Raw genomic sequence first — 24,554 nt, 5'->3', positions numbered from 1 at the left:
GAAGTTGAACGGACTTCCGGAACAGATTCCGTCCGGCTTCCGAGGTACCACTGTACTTGGGTGCAGAGAAACAACATGAAATGTGACATGCGTCTGTTGAAGAAATTGCACTTGAAAACGATCAAAGGGATGAAATCTCCATGGGCGAAGGTTCTGGGTTTCTGATACACTTACTTTTGAGGGAGGTGTCCTTTTTTCTCTCCTGCAAGTCATTTTTCAGGACACCTTGGAACGCCACATCCCAAAGTTAAGTGGGGAGGAACACACAGTTTTGAGTCTAGAAAGCCTTTCCTGTTCAAGTTTTTTGTTTTATATTTAATTTTTATTTATGAATTTATAAAAGTGCAAAATACAGAACTGAAGAATAAGTGAAAGAAAAGGAAGGAAAAAAGAGAAAACAGATGCATTACATCAGTACTTTTTTTTCTTTAAAAATGTTTAGGGGTACTCTCATTTTGAATCAAGAAAACCACCATTTTATAGTTCAAATCGGGGAAAATAAATACAGTAAATGGACAAAAGTACAAAGATTCACAAAAATGTTTAGGGGTATGCGTACCCCTGCATACCCCCAGAAAAAAGTACTGCATTACATTAATCTATAATTCTATTCCATCGACTTCCCATCTATCCTTCCATGGCTTCCTAAAGTTTCCCATTCCTGCTGCATATTCTATTTTTTTTCTAACTATTTAAACATTCAAATTATTCTCCTTCTAAACTATAACTGCTGAACTTACTCCGAACCGATTAAAGTTCTAACACTTTTACAATGGTTTTCTAAGTAGTCTACAAATGGCTTCCATTCCTCTGTAAAACTTTTCTCTTCTTGCTCTCTAATTTTTTTGGTTAAGCTTGCTAATTTTGCGTATTCCGTTAATTTCATCTGCCACTCCTTTGCAGGGACTATCTCCTCTCTCCATCTTTGTTCATATAGGATTCTCGCTGCTGCAGTGGGCATACATAAACAACTTGGTACCTCGGATCTCATTATACCTAACAGGAAGGCCTCTAGCCTCTCTCCTGTTTACCTTTTTGGGGACAGAGTGCCCATCACACAAGCTTACAACTTAAAAGACATGACACATGAGGGGGAAAGGATGTGAGGGTAGAGGAAAAAAGCAAACTCAGATGCCGATCTTTAAAATTAAATATAATTCTTGGGCCAGAGCAAAGCTAAGCAGCTTCAAACATCTGGATGGGAAGGATGATTTAGAAATCTAAATAAGCAAACAGGAACCAGTTGAAAAGAAAGAGAGCACTCAGTCAAAGGTTTGGAGCTGCCTAGCTTTGGTGTGGCCCCACCCCTCAAGACATTATATTTAACTGTAAGAATTGGTGCCTGAGTTTGATTTTTTCCTCTACCCTCCCTGTAATTTTCCTTGTGTGACATGTCTTTTAAATTATAAGCCTGTGGGTAGGGAATAATTTTAAACGAGACTAGGATGACGGGGGAGGAGTAAGATTAGACCTTCAAGGGTAAGGATGGGGGGGGGAATGCTGTACCTAATTCACACTTTGCAAAACTATACGGAAACTGTAACACAAATTTCAAATTTTCAAATTTAACACAGCTATCCTGTGAAATGGGCCCTTCTCCAAATTTTGCAGATCAGTTCCCAAACCTAATGTATGTAGAATGTAGATATAACGGCAAAGTGTGCATCGAAATACAGTCATACCTCATGTTATGGACGCTTCAGGTTACGTGTTTTCGGGTTGTGGACCGCGGGAAACCCGGAAGTACCAGAACAGGTTACTTCTGGGTTTCGCCGCTTACACATGTGCAGAAGCGCCAAATCGCGCCGGTGCAGATGCAGCACTTCAGGATGCGAATGCTGCAGATTGTGGACATGCCTCCATCATGGATTACATCCGCAACCCAAGGTTCCACTGTACATACAGTATATGTATATGTATAGAGAGCCAGTGTAGTGTAGTGGTTAAGAGCGGTAGATTCGTAATCTGGTGAACCGGGTTTGCTTCCCCGCTCCTCCACCTGCAGCTGCTGGGTGACCTTGGGCCAGTCACACTTCTCTGAAGTCTCTCAGCCCCCCTCACCTCACAGAGTGTTTGTTGTGGGGGAGGAAGAGAAAAGGAGAATGTTAGCCGCTTTGAGACTCCTGAAGGGGAGTGATAAAGCAGGATATCAAATCCAAACTCTCTCTCATTAGTGAAAATAGACAAAAATGCATAGCGTTTAGGGAAATTGCCTGCAAAAACATATACTGCCTACAAAAACTGCATACAAAAAAAACTGCATACCGGGGTGGGGGGGAATTGTGAGGACTTTGTAAAAGAAAGGTGGTGAAACGAACTTAAAGTTGGAAGAATGAGACACGGAAATTGATGGATTCGGCCACCCCTATTCCAGAGAGAGAAAGCCACTGCCACATCAGAATGTGCAAACTTGGAAACTGCACCAGATTCTCTGGCTAAGGCCAAACCGCTTTTCCTGTGTTTGGGGGAAATAACCCACATCCTTAGGCAGTTCTAAAATAAAAAACCACCGCCCAAAATATAGCCATCTATACGGGATATATTTTACGACCACCTGTTGCTGCAATGAAGTTTTTGAAAAACAAGACTTCCATTGCTTCCCACAATCTTGCAAAATGAGAAGATGTGGCTTTAATTGCTATGCTCGTGGCACAACTGGAAGAGTGGGGCACACGTCTCCAGCTGCTTCCACTTCTCCCAGAACTTCTCCCAGCCCCAAATCCAGACTAAAATGTAGGCTAGCAGGTCAGCTTCCCGCTGCTGTTGTTTCGAAGGCATGGAGATGGCAAGCTGGTGCTTTGATCCGCCCCAAAAGAAGGCCCTCCTACGCAACTCGTAGGGCCAGGAGTCGAGAGGAAGGTGACCTTTTCATAGACTTGGAAGCTCTCCCTTTGCCTTAGAGCTTCGTGGCAGAGGCTGGCTGGCTGGCTCCCAGAGAGCTTATGCGTAACTAGGGGCGGGGAATACATTGGGTTCAGTTTGCATTTAAAGACGAACCTGTCCAGTTTGCATTTTATGGGAACTGAAATGAGGCGGTCCTGCAGAAGTCACACTCCTCTGAATGTTGCAATTCAGGAATAATAATAATAATAAATAATAATAATAATCCCCAGCCACTCTGGGTAGCTTCCAACAAAATACAGTGGTACCTCAGGTTAAGTACAGTACTTAATTCTTTCCGGAGGTCTGTTCTTAACCTAAAACTGTTCTTAACCTGAAGCACCACTTTAGCTAATGGGGCCTCCTGCTGCTGCCGCGCCGCTGGAGCACGATTTCTGTTCTCATCCTGAGGTAAAGTTCTTAACCCGAAGTACTATTTCTGGGTTAGTGGAGTCTGTAACCTGAAGCGTCTGTAACCTGAAGCATCTGTAACCCAAGGTACCACTGTATTAAAATACAGTAATGCATCAAACATTAAAAGCTTCCCTAAAGAGGGCTGCCTTCTAAAAGTCTGGTAGTTGTTGTTCTCTTTGACATCTAGTGGGAGGGCGTTCCACAGGGAGGGTGCCACCACTGAGAAGGCCCTCTGCCTGGTTCCCTGTAACTTGGCTTCTCGCAGCGAGAGAACCGCCAAAAGGCCCTCAGAGCTGGACCTCAGTGTCCAGGCTGAACGATGGGGGTGGAGACACTCCTTCAGATATGAATGTGTTGTGTCTCTTCAGTTGTCGATACACGCAGGCAGGGAATGCCTTGCCTTGCTTTAACTGTGTGTGCATCCACACATGCAAGTCGCCCTGAGAGCTGCTCTGGCCGTAGGGCATTGTGCAAATGTTCTAAAAACAAAGCCATCATCCTCTCTTCTGGGGCCGGCAGGTGCTGCTTCCAGCATGACTGCTGCTACGGAGAAGCCGAGAAGGAGGGCTGCTCCCCCAAGTTGCAGAAGTACACCTGGGAGTGCGAGAACAATTCGGCCAAGTGTGGTGAGTGGATATTCCCTTGGTGGGGAGGAGCTTTGCTGCCATAACGGCAGCTGTATCTGACAACCTCCCCTCCTGCCCTCTCTTAAAGGTAAAGGGACCCCTGACCATTAGGTCCAGTCGCGGACGACTGGGGTTGAGGCGCTCATCTCGCTTTATTGGCCAAGGGAGCCGGCGTACAGCTTCTGGGTCATGTGGCCAGCATGCCTAAGCCGCTTCTGGAGAACCAGAGCAGCACACAGAAACGCCATTTACATTCCCGCCGGAGCGGTACCTATTTATCTACTTGCACTTTGAGGTGCTTTCAAACTGCTAGGTTGGCAGGAGCAGGGACCAGGCAACGGGAGCTCAGCCCGTTGTGGGGATTCAAACTGCCAACCTTCTGATCGGCAAGTCGTAGGCTCTGTGGTTTAACCCACAGCGCCACCCGCGTCCCTGCCCTCTCTTAGGGATGCACTTTTAAGAGACTCGTTTTGCAGTTTCCATTTCTTCTCAGAACCAAGGGCAAAGCTTGCCCACTTGAAACCGCCAAGCAGGCATGGCTTCAGAGCTGGGTAGAGTTGGCAGGGCACCCATGCTGCAGCTGGATCGCTGGAGCCCACCCTGGCCTCCTTCAGCTTCTCCAACAGCTGGCCCCACTGACATGGAGACTGGCAGCATTGCAGCCCCTAATTGCCCCCTTCATTCACCCTGGTGGCCATATCTGCTAGTAGCATCAGCAGCCCTCTTTGCCTAGGACCTGAATGCAATGCTCAGCATCCTGACACCAGGCCCTGCACCGCAGGGAAAACAACACGGCCCTGATCCGGCTTGGATTCTTTAGCTGCTATTCCTGAATTGCATGGCTTTGGACTAGATGCCCCTTGTGGCCTCTTCTGATGCTACAGTTCTGTGATTCTAAGGCCCAAGAGATATTCTAGCTGTAAGCAAGGAACATAGCTGTCAACCGTCCCTTATTTGGCGGGAAACTCCCTTATCCCAGAGCCGTGTCCCGCTGCTGTCCCTTATTGATGATGTCCCTTAAATTTCCTGGGTTTCAAAGGAAACAGCTCCTCTCCCTCCCTCCCTGCCAGCCAGGGAGGAGGGAGGCTCCAGCTGTGTTGCTTGGCTGCCCGCCCCGCCCCCCTCCGGCCTCCTCTCACCAGCCTCGGCCCCCGGGAGCCCCTCCCCGCCAGGACTGTCTGGAGCCTCAGGCCCTTCCGCCGCCATCCTCCTCGCGGCCGATGAACTGAGCGTCTCTCCCTGGGGCCTCCCCTCTGCCCGTCACTGCCGCTCCCGCTAGGCTGTACTGCGGCTGTGCTGCCGAAGGACCCAGATGAGATGGGCAGCCTGGCGCAGCCTATGAATTGTTGAGGAGCCTTGAGAGGAGAGCGAGGGCAACTATAGAGAAAGCAGTTCAGAGAGAGGAGGCGGCGGCGCAGGTGCAGGCAGGTGTTCCAAGAGCTAACCATAGAGGGGAAAGCGGATGAAGGACCGCAAGCGCTTCTCCCATAGATTTGTAGTGGTAGACTAGCATCGATGGTCTGATCTGCTGGTTTACTTCTGGGCGCTATTTCCCTCCCCCCTTCCTCCCGCCCCACCTGATGGAACTGAGAGCTGCAGATGGAGCACGAGAGAAAAGATACAGAACTGCAGCAGCATCTTCGTAGCTTGGACTTCGTTTTGCGCAAAAAGCGGTTGCTGCTTGTAATTTAATTGCAGTGTTTCATCAGCTGGTGTCTTGAGCAGCAACCTCTGGAAACGAAGGGCTAAAAACCGGCGCTGCTCTCCCAAATTATCTGGTCCCCTTTAACTTCATATTTCAGCTGGTTGACTAAAATCCCTTATTTTGGCTGCTGATCCCTTATTTTCGAGGCTGCTGGTCCCTTATTTTCAAATCTGTAAGTTGACAGCTATGGCAAGGAATTTCAGAGAGGTGTCCATGTCAGATTAAGCAGATGTGGCGAACCTTTGGCCCTCCAGATGCTGCTGAACGACAACTCGGACGTTGCAGATTTTGTGTGTGACCGCTGTGGAAAAAAGCAAATTCCACGCTAGGGTTCATTAGGAAAGGAATTTATCACCGTGCTGTTATACAAATCTAGGGGGCAACTGCATTTGGAGTACAGTTCTGGTCGCCTTGCCTCAAAAAGGATATGGAAAAGGTTCAGAAAAGGGCAACTGAAATGTTCCAATGGGATGGAGGAAAGAGGGCAGCATAGAGGAGAGGCGACAAGATAGATTTTTTTAGGATTCCACATGGCATGGAGAAAGTGGAGAGAAACTTTTCTCCCTCTTTCGTAACACTGGAACTTGTGGACATCTATCAAAGCTGAATGTTGGAAGATTTGGAATAGATAAAAAGAAAGGATTTCTTCACTCTCTGCATGGTTAAATTGTGGAACCCGCTCCCACAGGAGGCAGTGATACCCACCAACTTAATGACTTAAAAAGATTAGCCAAATTCATGGAGCAGAGGGCTGTTGGTGGCTGCTAGATGGGAACTGGGAATCTAGGGCAGTAGGTTAAGGGAGGCTGCCCTACCCACTTACAGTGGGACTTACTTCAGAGTAACCACATATAGGATGTGCTTCATTCCATTAATGTTTCTGTCATTCCTAAAGACACTGGCCCTTCCAAGACCCTGGGCATCCAGTTTTATTCAAAATATTTAGTATCTAAGTAAGTATTTCATTCTGTCTCGTTCTGCTGAAGGCCAGAAAAATCTGCGCACTCTGGTACCCATTTTGCAATGCCTCGAATCATGGGCTTGATTCCTGGTCTCCCTTTTTCTTTCCACAGAGGATATAGAAGACAAGTGCCAAAAAATGGCTTGTGAATGCGACCGCGAAGCAGCCAAGTGTCTGGCAAGCGCCCCCTACAATTCCCAGTATTTGTTCTGGCCAGATACTTTATGTGGGTCGTTCAACCCTCAATGTGAAGATGATTAAGAAAAGGCGTCACTTGGGCCAGATTTTACGGACATGGGACATTCCCTCCTCGAGTCACTTCTCAAAAACAAATCAAAGCGGCTCTAGATTTCACCCAGCTTTGGATGGGTATTGTCTAGACCAACTTCCAAATAATTTCAGCCATTCTTCAAACAAGAAACAGAAGGAGATAACATGCTCCAACCCAGCTCCTTGGCCCAGGTGACACAAAGCTGCCTACCTAACCTCGGTACATCTCATTTCAATTCAGTATGTGATATTCTCCTCTGGGTTATAAGTCTGAAGTGTCGTCCAGAAAGGACTCAGCCCCCAGAGTAACCATTTCCTTATCTTGTATACCCCAGGCAAAAGTTTGCTTGACCATGAAACCTCAGACCAGCCTACCTCACAGGGTTGCTGTGAAGGGAAGAAGGGGGAGAGGAATAAGGGTTCTTGGTAAAAATGTAATACTAATAATAAATATTAGAAAAAAAATCTTCCGTTTTAATTCTTAAAAATGTTCATATGCAAATCTGAAGATCATATCATTACAAACGCAGAATCAAGTTTAATTTATAGGGGCACATCATTTAAAATAAAGCTAATCTTGGTTTTGGCATACATTTAACAAGTGGCAGCAGGAGGCGTTCATCTACGTACAGGGGAAAAGCCCACCGTCTCACAATCAATTGGTATTTACGTGCAGAACATATTTTCCCTTTTTTCTAAAAGAAAAAGTGGTAGCAGTTGGCAAGTAGATCTAGTAAATCAATACAGCAACAGAAATTACTTCAAATTCACAAACACGACCAGAGCTGTGTGTATAAGGAAAAGGGGTCCGAGTCAGGATCTGAGCCATTTTTAGAAGGGTCAGGTGTCTCTTAAGGGTATACAGCTGCTTAACTTTTGCACGAAAAAGGAGCCTGACTGCTTAGATTTCTCATCAGGCTTCTTGTGCTACATGGCCAGATACAGAGAGTGGCACAGAAAGGTTGGCGCTTCGATTAGTCCAAAAGCAAACATCCTGATTACAGGGAAATTAACTGTTCGTTCTCCTCGAGGAAAAGCAGAGAAGCACCTCCCTTCACTTGTTGCCGCCGTCACAGCTTTGAAAAGGAAGACTTGCTGCAAAAGTAGGTGTGCCATTAAAAAAAAAATCACAAGTTTTGTCACTGTGGAAAGAAAATTAAATTGGCAGCTCCCGGTCACCAGATGGTTCAGGACTGAACAGCACAGTGCCGATCCCAGAACACGCCATCAAAGTACTTGAGTTTCCAAGCGACGGATTTCTTTCACCACAAGATCAATGTTTATAATTGGGTTAAAGTACAAAGCCCAGTAGAACAGGCAGTTGCAAACAAACTGAGGAATAACTGGCCAGAAAATAGCCATGAGGAGTCCCTGGGTGGACACTTTCCAGAAATGGCCCCACATCCGGTGAGGAATTGTCCTAGATGGGGAGGGAAAAGAGCAGATTAGAGCCCTAGATCTCATTTCCGATGAACCTTTGGAACTCTTGCAGAAGCTGCACTAGAAACATCCTTGCGCAACACACAACAGTTCAGGGAAAGCAAATGTGTTCAATCATTTACAGGAAAACACCACCGTAATAGTTTTAAGGAGAGTTTTAAACAAGCTCAAAAGGGAAACTAAGAGAAAGGAGAGAGGGGAGTACCAAAAATGGGGGGTGGGCCTCCAACATGTATAGGAAATGTGTGGTTCATGACGCTCCTTTTCGTTTCAAATGAAGGTTGCTTATCTGGAGCACTGTAAGTCACATGCTTTTCCCTGGAAAGCAATTTGCTCATAAACGAGACACGTCAAGTTAACCTTGGGGACTTTTGGATATCCAAAAATAAAAGATCCCTGGCACACCATTGCACGACTAGCTTTTCCTCCCCTGAGCGGGAAGAAGCTGAGTCACATATGGGAGATGGAAAAAGAGGAATCTCTCTATTCAGTGCAAGTTCTCTCTTTGATTTCCACAAAAAGACGGTGATAAAGAGAGAGAGGAAAACATTTTACAAGTACAAAAACAGGGTTGCTAATTCTGGAAGGTAGGAGGGTCCGAGAGGGACTTACTTCAGCTCCCTTCTTGACCACAGCCTCCAGAAGGAGAAGAGCTCCAGCACAGAGAGCAGCATGGCGTTGACGATGATGAAGCGGGACGTCCAGTAATGCACCTCTAACCAGTCCCAAGCAAACTCAGCTATTAGCTGGTAGGGCAGGAAAGAGTATTTCACAAAGAATTCTCGCCACTGCTTCCAAGCAGGCTCCTTCAGGTCCTGAAAGAGACAGAAAGTGTTCAGGAAAAGCAGGCTGGGCACCACACCAAAATATCTCTGGTTCAAATGTTGCCATCAGAATTTGGTTCTTGCTACTGGCATGCGCAAAATTTATTGACTGCTTTTCCTTGAAAGCAAATAAAAAATATTTCTGCCCATAAGTGGCTTAGGATCTCTCTCTCTCTCTCTCTCTCTCTCTCTCTCTCTCTCTCTCTCTCTCTGTGTGTGTGTGTGTGTGTGTGTGTGTGTGTGTGTTCAGTTTTAGCCCAAAGCAAAGCCATTTCAGATGGACAGCAGGCTAAAAAAGCATGCCCCTCAACACTGGGGATACCGGCATGGCTCTTAAACATGGGTAGGCAAACTAAGGCCCGGGGACCAGATCCGGCCCAATCGCCTTCTAAATCCAGCCTGCGGATGGTCCAGGAATCAGCGTGTTTTGACATGAGTAGAATGTGTCCTTTTATTTAAAATGCATCTCTGGGTTATTTGTGGGGCACAGGAATTCGTCAATTTCCCCCCTGCCAGTCCGGCTCCCCACAAGGTCTGAGGGACAGTGGACCGGCCCCCTGCTGAAAAAGTTTGCTGACCCCTGGTCTTAAACATGATGATGCTGGTAATCTTGGCAGGAAGCATTTTCTTGTCTCAGCATTTAATTCTACACTGGGACTTAGGAGTCTACACTAGGATTTCCCAGGAAGATTTCTGGCAGTGCGATCCCTGGAGCAAGCACATTTTGTCCATATTAGGTATATGCCACTTTTGGAAAACAGTTACTTTTTTTTTGCTAAGAAGCGAGTATCTCTAAGGAAGCATAACATGAAGGAAAGGCACCCTGTATCGCTGCAAATATCTTTTTAAAAAAGGTAAAGGCCCCCTGACAGTTAAGTCCAGTCACAGACGACTCTGGGGCTGTGGCACTCATCTCGCTTTACAGGCCAAGGGAGCCGACGTTTGTCCGCAGACAGTTTTTCCGGGTCATGTGGCCAGCATGACTAAGCCACTTCCGGCACAACAGAACACCGAGACCAGAGCAGCGCACAGAAAGGCTGTTTACCTTCCTGCCAGAGCGGTGCCTATTTATCTACTTGCACTTTTTGGCATGCTTTTGAACTGCTAGGTGGGCAGGAGCTGGGACAGAGCAACGGGACCTCACCCCGTCGTGGGGATTCAAACCACCGACCTTCTGATCGGCAAGCCCAAGAGGCTCAGTGGTTTAGAGCACAGCGCCACCCGCGTCCCTCCAATCTTTATGCGGTGGCAATTAATGTATTTGGCGTCTGCCAAACCTGCAGAGGAACACAGAAATCTGCTTCACACTTAGGCTCCGTCTGCACCATACATTCAAAGCAGTATCATGCTACTTTACACAGTCTTGGTTTCCCCCAAAGGATCCTGGGAAGTCTTATCTGTTAAGGGGGCTGAGAGTTGTAAGACACACCTGCTCCCTTCATAGAGCTATGGTTCTAAAAAATGATTTAGCAATCAATCCCAGTGTGTAGAGATAGCCCACATTTTCTACCAGTGATAAACAGTATTTTTAGTTATTTTTTTCTCTTCTCTATACAGTCGTACCTTGGAAGTTGAACGGAATCAGTCTGTTCGACTTCCAAAATGTTCAGGAACCAAAGCACAGCTTCTGATTGGCTGCAGGAAGCTCCTGCAGCCAATCAGTAGCCAGGGAAGCCGCACCAGACGTCTGGCTTCTGAAAATCATTTGAACACTTATTTCTGGGTTTCGATCGTTTGGGAGCCGATTTGTTTGGGAACCAAGGCGTTTGAGATCCAAGGTATGACTGTAATAGTGTTTTGTAAGAATCATATTTTTCTTTATTATTATTATTATTTTTGAAATATTTCTTTTTGTTATCTTTTTATAAATGTGTTTGGATTCTAGAGCCCAATATGTTAAAAACCTTCAAAAAATTGTTAAATAAAATGAAATACAAAAGCCCTTGGCTTGTTGCCCCCATGATGTTTGCCCCATTTTTGCTCCTGGGGCCATTTCTCACAGAGCTTTTAGCGAGAGACGCTGATCTGCAGCCTCAAAGCATTCTGTCCTGCTGCCCCCACAAAACCCCTTCCTACTTTTTTGGTGTTCGGGAGGGGGGGCATGTTCCCAAGGCGGACGTCTCCTGCTCCTACTTACTAGCAGCTTTGTGAGAATGTCCTCCAGCTCCTCCTCCTGCATGGGACAGATGGTGTGGAGGAAGGGGAGGAAGACGTCCGTGTAATCAAAGAGGTACAAGTAGAGCATGGTGAGCCGAGGGGAGCTCTTCAAGGCGTACAACAGGAACAGTGACTTCCCAGGATGCACCGCCTGGAATGTGAGGAAATGGAGAGACACGGGGGAGAGTCAGCCGTTAGCCAGAACACATGAATACACGAGGAACAGAAACGGAAGCAAGGAGAGTGCAAAGAGTCTTCTGTGAAATGCGGCTTTGTCTCAACAACCTCTTCACCCTCCAGGCGTGTAACATAAGATCTGAGTCATTCTAAGTAAGGCTCACATGAACCCTGCCTAAGTGGGGGAGAGGCTCTATCTTCTTCTGTTCTGGTGCTTCAGAGATCAGAAGCATCATTATAGAGAGCAGAATAAGAGATCAGTGCCCCCACCTGACACCCCAGGGCAATCCTGCTCCCTCACTGCTCAGCCCTAATTCTAGATCACCAATAAACCAGTTAAAAAGAACCGGTCCCAACACCAACCCTCCATTTTCCACATCCCACCACTGAGAAAACTGTCGTACCTCGGAAGTCGAACGGAATAAGTTCCCGAAGTCTGTTCGACTTCCAGAACGTTCGGAAACCAAAGCGTGGCTTCCGATTGGCTGCAGGAAGCTCCTGCAGCCAATTGGAAGCCCTGTCAGACGTTCAGGTTCCAAAGAACGTTTGCAAACCAGAACAATCACTTCTGGGTTCGCGGCGTTCAGGAGCCAAAATGTCCGAGTACCAAGGCATTTGAGATCCAAGGTACGACTGTACTATGTTTCTATTCCTAAGTCAGTCCTGATCCACAAGAGGATCTCTGTGGTTATATCACGACTACTCAGCTTACTCAGGGATAAATTTTCAGGGATAAATTTTCAAAAACCTTTTGAAAACCTAAGAGCCCATTATCAACTGGTTCATCTCTGCTGGCATGCTTGGGGAGGGGAGAAAACCCTCTAGATGTTGAGACGGGATCTCCCCCTGGCAAAAGCCATGCTGATTCTACTTCCGCAAGGCTTGTTCCTCTTGCTTGGCAATTCTACCTGTTTAGTGGTTTCCCCACTACTGACGTTAAGCTAACCGGCCTTTCATTCCCCAGATCCCAATTATAAATTAGTTCCCTGTCATTAATCAGCAGGAGGGGATTTGCTGTGTAGATTTCTCCCTTCAGGCTAGCCCTGTATCAAGCAGCCCAGAGTAACTATGTAAGATACAGTGGTGCCCCGCAAGACGAACGCCTCGCAAGACGGAAAACTCGCTAGATGAAAGAGTTTTCCGTTCTGGAGGTGCTTCGCAAAACGAATCTCCTATGGGCTTGCTTCGCAAGACGAAAATGTCTTGCGAGTTCCTGTGGGTTTTCTTTCCTCCCCCCCCCCTTTTTCTAAGCTGCTAAGCCGCTTATCCGCTAAGCCACTAAAAGCCGCTAAAAGCGCTAATCCGTCAATGGGCTTGCTTTGCAAGACGAAAAAACCGCTAAACGAAGAGACTCGCAGAACGGATTCTTTTTGTCTTGCGAGGCACCACTGTATCATTAGAGTAGACGGGGGGGGGAGGACTTGCCAGGTCCTAGTCCAACACTCAAACCATTACACCGCACTTGGGCGACACAGGCTGAAGACAGGATGGGGACCAGACTCAAGAGCAAGGCTGGGTCGCAGCAGGGATGCCGAGGATCAAAACACCACAGGGACAGAAGAGCACTGTATTTTTCGCTCCATAAGACACATTCCCCCCCCCCCCAAGGGGAAATGTGTGTGCGTCTTATGGAGCGAATGCAGGCGGGAGGCAGGCGGGAAAAGCCCCCAAGAGCCGCACACACGCTCCGTGCGGCTCTTGCAGGCTTTTCCCCAAGGAGGGAGAAGGGACTGACTGGCCGCGTCAGTCCCTTCCCCCAGCTCCCGAAAAGCCCCCAAAAGCCGCACTCCCTTTCACTAGCTGCATGGAACATGTGTGCGGCTCTTGGGGGCTTTTCCCCTGAGGAGGGAGAAGGGCAGTACGTCATGACGGGGCTGCCCTTCTCCCTCCTCAGGGGAAAAGCCTGCAAGTGGTTTTAAATGGTTTTAAATGTTTTAATCGCTTTTAATTTGCAGCACTTTAAATGGTGGTTGTTGTTTTTTATAATATTATATTATTTCATTATTTTATTTTTGCTTGGGGTGGGATAAGCATTTAGTCAGGGCTATTGTTTCTTGCTTTGTTTTGTTTTGTTTTGTTCTGTTTTGTTTTATTATTATTATTATTCTGTTAAATAATTATATAGTTTGTATTTTGCCTTTTAAGGGGAAGGGTCATGGCTGCCTGGGAGTGGGCCTCAGCCAATAGATTGGGTGGGGCAGGTTCCACAGGGGGAGATGTATTGGGACACCCGATCTCAGTGATCACGGGCAGGAGGAGGAGTTATGCTAAGACCAGACCATGTCATTACCGAGGAGGCAGGTTTAGTCGTTGTTTGAGGACTATCCCTGCCTCCAGGTCTGGTCCTGACCGAAAGGATACAGTAATCAGCAAGGGAAACCCACATGACCTGAAAGTGTTGCTGTGCAATGCCAGGTCAATGATTAATAAAACCACTGCCATCCATGACCTGATTGTGGATGGAGGATTTGATCTGGCATGTGTGACAGAGACCTGGTTGGATGAAGCAGATGGGCCTGTCCTTGCCGCTGCTTGCCCACCAGGTTTCTCTTACGCACAGCAACCCAGGTCATGTGGGCGGGGAGGGGGGGTTGCAGTGATTTTTAGGAAGTCATTAGTCTGCACCAGGCGTCCTATTGGGAAGACCCAGTTTTCTGAGTGCATGTTCTGGAAGTTGGGCAATAGGGGCAGTACAGGATTCCTACTGGTGTACCGACCTCCCCGCTGCACCAAGGATTCCCTGCCCGAGCTGCTTCAGGTCGTGGCGGATATGCTCCTGGAGACACCTAGCTTGGTTGTCCTGGGGGATTTTAACATCCATGCCGACACGACCTTACAAGGGGCCGCTCGGGACTTCGTGGAAAGCATGGCCTCCATGGGGCTGTCCCTGAATAAGTCTGGCCCAACTCATAGCCACGGACATGCCTTAGACTTGGTGTTTACCTCTACGGATGTTGGTGATCTGACATTAACTAAAAGCGAAACAAAAGAAGCGCCATGGTCAGATCACTTGCTGGTGCAACTGGACTTCTCCGCAACCCTTCCCCTTCGCAGGGAGGTGGGACCGATTCGGATGGTCCGCCCCCGCCACTTAATGGATCCAATTGGCTTCCAGAGAGTGGTAGGGGATGCTTTATCCCAAGTTGATGGCCTTTCAGCTGATTCCCTGGTGGCCCGCTGGAATGCGGAGTTAACCAGGGCTATTGACTGTCTGGCTCCGAAGCGCCCTCTCCGATTGCATGGAGCCCGGACAGCCCCGTGGTTTTCCCCAGAGCTGAGGGTGATGAAACAATCGTTGATACGGCTAGAGCGCCGGTGGCGGAAAACTCATTCTGAATCAGACCGGACACGGGTTAGAGCTCAACGTCGAGCCTACCAAGTGGCAATGGCGACGGCGAAGAGGGCCTTCTTCACCGCCTCCATTGCATCTGCAGAAAACAGCAGCAGGAGACTTTTTCAGGTGGTTCGCAATCTATCAGAACCACCTGTACCACCGGGGCCTGGTAGGGACCCCAAGATCTCCTGCAATGCTTTTGCAAAGTTTTTTGCAGATAAAATCGCTCAGATTCAGAAGGAGGTAGACTCCACTGTGGGAGCAGGGCCAGGGCGGGAGAGTGCTAGAGTTCTGTCTGGTCCTGTTACATGGGATCAATTCCAATCTGTTACCTCCGAGGATGTGGACAGGCTGCTTGGACGAGTGAAACCGACCACCTGTCTCCTTGATCCTTGCCCATCCTGGCTGATAAAAGCGAGCCGGGAAGGGCTGGGCGATGGGCTCTGTGGGGTGGTGAATGCTTCCCTCTGTGAGGGAGCCTTCCCAGACCCGCTGAAAGAGGCGGTCATTAAACCGCTTCTTAAAAAAACATCTTTAGACCCGGCCAATTTGGCCAACTATCGCCCAGTCTCAAATCTGCCATTCTTGGGCAAGGTGATTGAGCGGGTGGTTGCTGAACAACTCCAAGCACGCCTGGAGGAAACGGACCATTTGGATCCCTTCCAATCGGGATTCAGGCCTCACCATGGGACTGAAACTGCCTTGGTCGCGCTGGTTGATGACCTCCGGCGGGCTAGGAACAAAGGTGAGAGCTGTTTCCTAGTTCTGCTGGATCTCTCAGCGGCCTTTGACACCATCGACCATAACATCCTTCTGGACCGTCTAGAGGGGCTGGGAGCTGGGGGGTACTGTCATACAGTGGTTCCGCTCCTTCCTCCTGGGCCGTGTCCAGAAAGTGGGGGGGGGGGGTGAGTGTTCAGACCCCTGGGCTCTCACTTGTGGGGTGCCTCAGGGTTCTGTCCTCTCCCCCATGCTTTTTAATATCTATATGAAGCCGCTGGGAGAGATCATCAGGGGGTTTGGACTGGGTGTTCATCAGTATGCAGATGACACCCAGCTCTACCTCTCCTTTAAATCAGAACCAGTGAAGGCGGTGAAGGTCCTGTGTGAGTGCCTGGAGGCGGTTGGAGGTTGGATGGCGGCTAACAGATTGAGGTTGAATCCTGACAAGACAGAAGTACTGTTTTTGGGGGACAGGAGGCGGGCAGGTGTGGAGGATTCCCTGGTCCTGAATGGGGTAACTGTGCCCCTGAAGGACCAGGTGCGCAGCCTGGCAGTCATTTTGGACTCACAGCTGTCCATGGAGGCGCAGATTAACTCTGTGTCCAGGGCAGCTGTCTACCAGCTCCACCTGGTACGCAGGCTAAGACCCTACCTCCCCGCGGACTGTCTCGCCAGAGTGGTGCATGCTCTAGTTATCTCACGCTTGGACTACTGCAACGCGCTCTACGTGGGGCTACCTTTGAAGGTGACCCGGAAACTGCAGTTAATCCAGAATGCGGCAGCGAGACTGGTGACTGGGAGTGGCCGCCGGGACCACATAACACCGGTTCTGAGAGATCTGCATTGGCTCCCAGTACGTTTCCGAGCACGATTCAAAGTGTTGGTGCTGACCTTTAAAGCCCTAAATGGCCTCGGTCCTGTTCAGCCCGGACTCTGAGATCCAGCGCCGAGGGCCTTCTGGCGGTTCCCTCATTGCGAGAAGTGAGGCTACAGGGAACCAGACAGAGGGCCTTCTCGGTAGCGGCGCCCGCCCTGTGGAACGCCCTCCCATCAGATGTCAAAGAGATAAAGAATTACCTGACGTTCAGAAGACATCTTAAGGCAGCCCTGTTCAGGGAAGTTTTTAATATGTAATGCTGTACGGTTTTTAACACTGATTGGGAGCCGCCCAGAGTGGCTGGGGAAAACTCAGCCAGATGGGCGGGGTATAAATAATAAATAATAATAATAATAATAATAATTATTATTATTATTATTATAAGTGCCGCACACACGCTCCATGCGGCTCATGAAAGGGAGCGCTGAGCAGAGCCTGGGATGCATACAGGCTCTGCTCAGCGCTCCCTTTAAAAATATTTGTTTCCTTGCATTCCCCTTCTAAAAACTAGGTGCGCCTTATGGTCAGGTGCGTCTTATGGAGCGAAAAATATGGTACTTTGGTGCAGGGGCTAAAGGTCTACGGCCACTGGAGGTGGGACTTCCTGTAACATCCTCTCACCTTGTACTCCCAAAGGTTCTGCGGTGGTTTGACGCCCAACATCTTCACACGTTCCAGTTCCGTCATAATGGCCTTCCTGTGGCTACTGTTCTCTACATTGTAAGGAGCCTTTGAGAAGTCCTCATCCGTGAGCGTCAGCAGGAGCCTGCAAGACCAGGAGTTACTGTTACACGAAGGAAACGCCCTCTGCCCTGCTCCAAATCGTGCTGAACTACCAAGTCGAATATCACCATCAAGACAAGACGGGTCTGTGGATATTTGCACTGAGAGCAAAGCGCATCTGCCTACTCTAGAATTTAGACATGGTCCTAGCAAGATGACTAACAGGGAACTATTGCTAACAGCCACGCTACAGATTAAAAACTTACTTTGAACACAACAAGACTTTTGTTTTGTTTTGCCCCTGTGTTCACATCACCTGAGGAACACAAAACCTTTTATAAGCAAGGCACCAGGTATAATGAAGTTTCTCTCTCAATAATCTCAGAGCATCACCAAAGGGATCTTCCTCACCTCCCATTAACGCGCTCAAGTAAAAACCTCTCCTTGTAGAGGGAAGTCCAGGGTCCCAACTGCTCCAGCCAGTGTACCACCTCCCCAGCAGTCCATTTCGCAACGGGTTTGTGGACGAGGAGGTCATCTTCCGACTCCCGGCTGCTCCAGTGATAGCCGAGCAAAACTACCTAGAAAGCAGTGAAGAGGGTCCATGATGGGTTATGCACAGCGGTGACTGGGGTGACTATAAAACATATTAAACATGTTTCAGATGTTTAATACAAGAGCAAAGCACCCAACGTGGCCCAAAGGATAGTGCTGGACTTGATTGATTGATTGATTGATTGATTGATTGACTGATTTTAATTATATGCTGCTTTTCCATGACGAGATGTGCCCAAAACAGCTTGCAGCAAACATTCAAAACCATCAAAATAGAGAACACTAGAAATACAAATATTCTAAATATAGAGCATGCCAGCGAATTCAAAATTACAAAAATCAACAATTTAGCAAACACAGAATAATTTAAATATTACAACAAAACAAAAAAAACACCACCCAATGTAGGCTTAAGTACAGTTGTACCTTGGTTCTCAAATGCCTTGGTAGTCGTACGTTTTGGCTCCCGAACGCCGCAAACCTGGAAGTAAGTGTTCCGGTTTGCAAACGTTTTTTGGAAGCTGAATATCCAACGCGGTTTCTGCTTGACTGTAGGAAGCTCCTGCAGCCAATCGGAAGCCGTGCTTTGGTTTTCAAACGGTTTTGGGAGTCGAACAGACTCCCGGAATGGATTAAGTTCGAGAACCAAGGTACCACTGTACATAAATACAAAGCAAAAATGAACATTCACCAACAGCTTGGAGGGGGAGATGACATACAGCTGGAAAGTCTGATAGCCAAGGACTCACTGGGCGACTCTGGGACAAGAACACCCTCCCATAACAGCATGGTGGAAGCGCTAGGGAATATATTATGGGAGCCCTGCAGCTGAAGCAAGCACTAAGCTTCATGCACCATGTCAAACATTACTCTTCCCTCTGGGTACCTTTCCACTTTCTAGTGTCCATCCACTGAAGAAGAAAGGGCCAAAGCTCAGTGCTAGGGCATCTGCATTGTGTTTAGAAGGTCCCAGGTCCAATTCCTGGGGTCTCCAAATAGAGCTGGGAATGTCCCCAGTCTGAAACCCTGGAGACTCATGGCCAATCAGTGTAGACAAACTGAGCTGCATGGATCAATGGTCTGACTCAATATAAGGCAACTTGCAAAGGCAGACAAAAACCAAATCTAGTAGCTGCGAACCTCTATAGCAGCGGTTCTCAACCTGTGGGTCCCCAGATGTTGTTGGACTACAACTCCCATCATCTCTGAGCTCTGGCCTTGCTAGCTAGGGGTGATGGGAGTTGTAGTTCAACATCATCTGGGGACCCACAGGTTGAGAAAGGCTGCTCTATAGGCTTCCCTTCACCTTTCCTGCTCAAGGGAACTAAGATGGAGGGCAACAGGATGTCCTTTGAAATTTCTCTGAAGGGGCCCATTAAGTCAGGAGGCTTGTTAAGTTTTCTGCAACTATACAATCAGCTCTTCAAAAACCCATCCTCAGCAAAGCCCTTCATGTCCCACTAGCACAGGGCTTTTTAAAGGGGGAGACTTACAGCCACACAAGTTAGCGCTGTCAGCACGCCGGAGAAGAACCCCCCTCCTCGAGGATTAATTCGCCCCGCCGTTGGAGCTGCAGAGGTCTGATCACTCCCGTATTTCTGAAAGGCGGCGAGGCTGAGGGACGCGTCGCTGTTCTGCTGTATGTCGTCCTTCCGCTGCTCGATAGCATCTGGAAACAGTTTTTCGATTGCATCCCTAGAAGAAGAGAGCGTTACTTTGCAAGACTTCTTCCTGCAGTTTGCGGCCAGGCTGTATCTGGAGAAAGGGCCTTCTCCTCTGCACTGAGGAAAGAATGCTGGACTGGGGAGACCTGAGTCCACCTCATTGGTCATGAAGTTTGCTAGCTGCCCGCGGGCCAACTGTACTCTCTTCTCAGCCTTACAGGACTGATAAATGAGCTACCATGAGCTCCACGGAGGATGAGCTGGGTACAAACAGGTGATAACCGTAAGTCGTTCTGCTGGCTAAACCCTTTTAACCGGGGGGAGGGGGGATCTTTTATAACCACATTATCTCATGGACAGGATTCCCAGGGTGCCTGTGGTGGGCGGAGCTAGAAGCAGAAGGGGGAGGTGCAACTGATGTCAATCTCACCTGCAGACGGGAGGCTGCATTCCAGCTATGGAAAACACACACCCCTCCGTTCAGGGAAGTAAGAGATACCATCACCTTTCAAGGACACATTCTAGCCACACAAAAATGTCTCAAAGAGGGCAGAGGGTGGGATGTGGGGAGAGGCCTGGAGGAGAACATCTGGCTATTAGCCTGGAATTCCTCCTCCAGTGGTTTGAACTGAAACAGCCGCGGAGAGCACCAAGAGAGCTCTACAGTGGTCTTTCTACCCCAGGGAAGACTCATGCAATACTGAAACGCCGAGACCGACAGTGGAGGGCATTTAGAGGATCTAAGAAGCCAGCCTTTCCCAAACCATGGCATTAAGAACAGCAAAAGTAGAGAAGAGGGGGAAATGAGTTCAGGATTTAAATATATATATTGTCAGCTTGCAGACCACCTTGCGTATAGTAATATATACATGAAAAGTGAAATGAAATTAAAAGTATGAAAATTGTAGGACCAACAGTTCTTACTAAAAGGGCAGACTAACACATCTCAACCATGGTATGAAAACCACATATCACAATCCTCGACTGCTACAATCACCTGAGAAGAATGTTGACTTTGGGGAATCCTTCCCATTTCCCCCTGCATTCTGGACACTCGTTCTTCTTGGAAGACGTCCACCATAACGCCAAGCAATGCCTGCAGAAGCTGTGCCCACAGTTCAAGGTGGTAGGATTGACGAGAATATCATAACAGCAATGGCAAGAGAATTCGCTGACTGATATCCGCCGGCTGACCCCGGGAGAAGCAGCTGTCTGAACTTCCAGCCTCTCCGACGGCCACGTCAAACCCTCCTCCATCTCCTCTTTGTGCCTGCAGCAGCCAGCACAACGCCCGCGCGTCCCTAGATCTTGAAGCAGGCCACAAGCTATGGGAAGAGAGTGAGCCCGTTATGTTTCTCTGTGAACACAATCCAAGGTGTAAAGAAAAATGCATTGTTAATGCAATGAGATAGGTGGTGGTGGCTGTTGCTGCTATTAAATCTGTGTATCGCCCTTCATCCGAAGATCAAAGGGTGGTTCACAACATAAAAATACAAAACAAGAACACAACACATAATAAAACAAAAAGAAACCAATAACCCCATTCCCACAAGCTCATTTAAAAAGCCATAGACTATTAATCAGCCAAACACCGGGCTGGAGAGGAACGTTTTCGCCTGGCACCTAAAGATGCATAGTAAAGGTGGTGGGTGAGCCTCCCTGGGGAGAGTGTTCCCCAAAACAGGGAGCCACTACAGAAAAGGCCAGTCATCATGTTGAAACCCTCTGGACCTCTCGTGGGAGAGGCACACAAAAAGGAGTCTCAGATGATAATTGCAGGGTCCATGTCAGTTCATTGGGGAGAGACAGTTCTTGAGGTACTGTGGTATGGAGCTGTTTAAAGCATTATAGGTCAAAAACAGCACTTTGAATTGGGTCTAGAAACTAATTGGCAGGCAGTGCAGTCGGGCCAGAATCGGTGTAATATGCTCAAATCTTCTTGCGCAACCTGGCCGCTGAATTCTGCACTAGCTGAAGCTTCCAAACCAGCTTCAGAGGCAGTGCCACGTATAACACGTTGTGGTAATCTAACCTAAAGGTTACCAGAGTTCAGACAACAGAAGTTAGGCTATCCCTGTCCAGATAGAGGAGCAGCTGGGTCACCAGCCAAAGCTGTTGGACTCTGAACCACTGAGGCCACCTGAGCATCAAGCAACAGCAAAGAATCCAGGAGTACTCCCAAGCTACGTACTCGCTCCTTCAGAGAGAGTGCAACCTCATCAATGGCAGGCAACCTCCCATCCATCTGGTCTAAGGAACCACCCACTAACAGTGCCTCTGTCTTCTCTGGATTGAGCTTCAATTTGCTAGCTCTCATCCAGTCCATTATGGAGGCAAGACACTGGGCCAGCACTTCTACTGCCCCACTTGCAGATGTAAAGGAGATGCAGAGCAGTGTGTCGTCAGCATATTGCTGACCACATACTCCAAAGCTCTGGATGACCCCACTTAGTGATTTCATGTAGATGTTAAACAGCATAGGGGATAAAATTGAACACTGAAGGCTCCACAGAGCCAAAGAGCACAGCTGTAATGGGAGAGGCGATGTCTTCCAGTACTAGGTAACTCTGGAAAGGAATGTTGTTGTCACAACAACAAAGGAATTAAGAGTGGACACAGGCTCTTAATTATCCAATGGAAGGAGTTAATCATGACTAGATCCTTTATTAAATTATAATCTCTATACCGAGGGGGGGGGGGAGAAAGAGGCAAGAAAGGAAGATATGTTGACTTAGAGGGCTTTATGGGAACAAAAATTAGAAGAAACTCCTACCAATAGCCAATAGTACAGCAGTTTCTAGCCACTTAATTATATGCATTTAAAAACATTTCTATCCAAAGCATCATCAGATTATCAAGATTACCCAACAATAAGATGTCTGAACAGGACTGCTTAGGTTTCTCAACTGCCATCAAGGCAGGCCAATATAATTTCCCAGTTGTGCCAATGTTACCATCAAGTCTACATGCTTTCCTCCTAATGAAATACAGAATCACTCTACGTACCTGTGGTTGAATCCACATCTCACACAACTCTATTCCTACTAAGGAAAATTTCGTTGGTTCTAAAGGAAGAGATAAAACAGGTTGTTCACTTCAGCAAACAAAAAAAACCCCTCTTCAGCTGCTGTAAAGAATATTAATCAACAAACCGGCAAAAAGTGTCTCTCGCACACTTTGGAACATGCAAGGGAAATCAAATTAAAAAGTTAATACAACTGCATGCCGAGAAAAGTTGCCTATATCTATATTCTCCTGCAGGAACAGACTCTAATATCCCCTTTAGAAAATGAAGTCAGAGGACCCAGAAAGTTTGTTGTGTTTACTAACAAATCTGGTTTCTTCCTCCCATGGGCTTTATGTAGAATTGGGAAAGTATATTTTAATGCCATGCTTATAACACATGGGGGCGTGGCAGAGAGCAAATATGCTGTTTACATGTAGAAGGGTTACACAATCCACACAAACTGTTTGCCAATGCTACTGCAAAACAAATGCAATCTACCTTTGGATATCACTTGCTGGGGGGGACAGCAGAGGGGGGCTGTTGCCTTCAGGCTGTGGGTACTTGAAAGGCAGCTTTTGGAAATGAAATGCGTAACTACTGTACACAGGCCTACCTTATTATGAGCTAGCAAGGCAGTCTTTTTGCTCTTCTAGGCCACAGGTGGGGAACCTGTAGCAATCCAGCTGCTGTTGGACTGCAACTCCCATCATCCCTGACCACTCTGGATGTGGCTGATGGGATTTCAAGAGTCCGACAACATCCGGACCCTTCCCTTCCTCTGGATTAAGATAGCCTAATCCTGAATTAAGTTAAGATAGCAAATGAAGCCTCCATGCACAAGGAATCAAAAGTACCAAATGCTGGAAACAAAAAACAGTGGAAGGTTGCCGCCTTCCACGCCTCCTCATGAACATCCCAGAAGAATCTGCCAACAATTCTTGGGAGGCAGTTTGCTGGGTAGGTTAGGCACACTTTGGACTGGCCCAGGAAATTTCGCAGTTTTCACACACATACTGCCTCATTAAACCTGGAACCTGTAGTTTAAGGGAACTGTAGTTTTTTGAGGGGAAGCTTCTTGTTGGGGGGGGGGGGTTGCCTTAAACTTACTGTGCGTATGCAGCCCTCCCTTTACAAACTTGTCTGGCACCAACACTGCTGTCGTTCTGGCACCCTTCAAACCTATTTGTTTGCTTAAACGCTTTAAAATTTTGGTTTGCACCCTGCTTTGCTGATTTTTAAAACTGCCTCTTTTAAAAGAGCTCGGTTACTATTTTAATTGTTTTAAAAGTTGCCACTTATTTTGTGCGTGCGTGTTGTGCCTCAACGTGCCCTACCATCATATACGTGCCCTTAGCCTGAGAGGAATCTCTCCACCTGCGCAGGAACCTTTAAATCTCTGTGTCGTCATCCTCTTCCTCCTCCTGCTCCTCCCTGCCTCTGAACTCTCACCCTGCCTGAAGGGGTCGCCCAGAGGGTGGGGGGAGAGCTGCAGGGAGAGAGGAAAGCTCACTTCCTCCCCACACTCTACCAGAGGGTGGGCTGCTTGCTAGCAAACCTCCCATGTCTTCTCTCACCACCACCACACTTTATTTTATTATTATTATTATTATTATTATTTCATCATCATCATCATCATTAGGTTATCTCCAACGTTGTCCTCCTTAAAGTTAGAATCACAGAATTATAGAGTTGGAAGGGAATCTCCATGTAGAATCGTAGAGTTCAAGCTGCTTTGATTTCAATGGGTCTACTCCGAGTATAACTTACTTCTACACAACCCAGAAACGTGTTATATTATAATATCATCATCATTTCTGGGTTCCGCCCATGTAGGCCTTACACACCGCAAGCCCGTCGAAATGAACGAACCTTAGTCCCTCCTCCCATTACTTTCAACGGGTCTACTCCGAGTAAAACAACCTCCACTGACAACAACAGCAGCAGCAGCCGCCGCTTCGGCCTTTCCCTCCCCCGCCCCCTGACCCCTTTGGGGAGAAGGGGTCCGCGCCCCTCCGACTCCCACCTCCTCCTCTTCCTCACCCAGCTTGACAGCGGCGGCATCTCCGTCTCCTCAGCTGAGCCCCGCCGGGATCGGCTTCTGGGCGCGCATGCGTGGTGACGCCCGATGCCCCCTCTTTGGCTGACGTATCACTTACGCACGGGCGCCTCTTTGTCGCCGAGAGTGCAGCGCCGACCTGTACACAAACTGGAGGGGCG

At 48.0% G+C, this 24,554-nt stretch overlaps 2 protein-coding genes across 4 annotated transcripts in view; one reads left to right on the top strand and one right to left on the bottom strand.

Moving 5' to 3' along the window:
* Positions 1–7,551, top strand: part of PLA2G10 (phospholipase A2 group X) — an 18,976-nt gene extending 11,425 nt beyond the window's left edge. The window contains exons 3-4 of the mRNA XM_083711921.1: positions 3,814–3,920; positions 6,699–7,551. Of these exons, the coding sequence (XP_083568047.1) occupies positions 3,814–3,920; positions 6,699–6,847 (256 nt within the window). The 3' untranslated portion in view covers positions 6,848–7,551. The remainder of the gene's footprint in view (positions 1–3,813; positions 3,921–6,698) is intronic.
* Positions 7,310–24,554, bottom strand: BFAR (bifunctional apoptosis regulator). Of its 3 annotated transcripts, XM_083711661.1 has the most exons (10): positions 24,378–24,540; positions 22,951–23,136; positions 22,337–22,395; positions 20,328–20,655; positions 19,160–19,361; positions 17,523–17,692; positions 17,010–17,154; positions 11,258–11,428; positions 8,909–9,111; positions 7,310–8,276 (listed from the first exon to the last, which is right to left on the bottom strand). In XM_083711661.1, the coding sequence occupies exons 4-10, from the start codon at positions 20,585–20,587 to the stop codon at positions 8,084–8,086; spliced, it is 1,344 nt and encodes a 447-aa protein (XP_083567787.1). In that variant the 5' UTR covers positions 20,588–20,655; positions 22,337–22,395; positions 22,951–23,136; positions 24,378–24,540; the 3' UTR covers positions 7,310–8,083. The 3 variants fall into 3 exon arrangements, with proteins under 3 accessions (XP_083567787.1, XP_083567786.1, XP_083567788.1); XM_083711660.1 differs by lacking the exon at positions 22,951–23,136 and having other exon boundaries at positions 24,378–24,554; XM_083711662.1 differs by lacking the exon at positions 22,951–23,136 and having other exon boundaries at positions 24,355–24,540.

Source organism: Podarcis gaigeae (assembly GCF_964106915.1).
Source record: "Podarcis gaigeae genome assembly, chromosome: 14".
Lineage (NCBI taxonomy): Eukaryota > Metazoa > Chordata > Lepidosauria > Squamata > Lacertidae > Podarcis > Podarcis gaigeae.
Note: the sequence above shows the minus strand (reverse complement) of the source record. Positions and strands in the feature narration are given on the sequence as shown.

Coding starts and splice junctions, on each gene's coding strand:
- BFAR (XM_083711660.1), bottom strand. CDS start 20,587: ATGGAGGAGGGTTTGACGTGGCCGTCGGAGAGGCTGGAAGTTCAGACA. Junction 19,362..20,327: donor AAAGTCAACATTCTTCTCAG/GTGATTGTAGCA, acceptor CTCTTCTTCTAG/GGATGCAATCGAAAAACTGT. Junction 8,277..8,908: donor TGGTCAAGAAGGGAGCTGAA/GTAAGTCCCTCT, acceptor CTCCCCATCTAG/GACAATTCCTCACCGGATGT.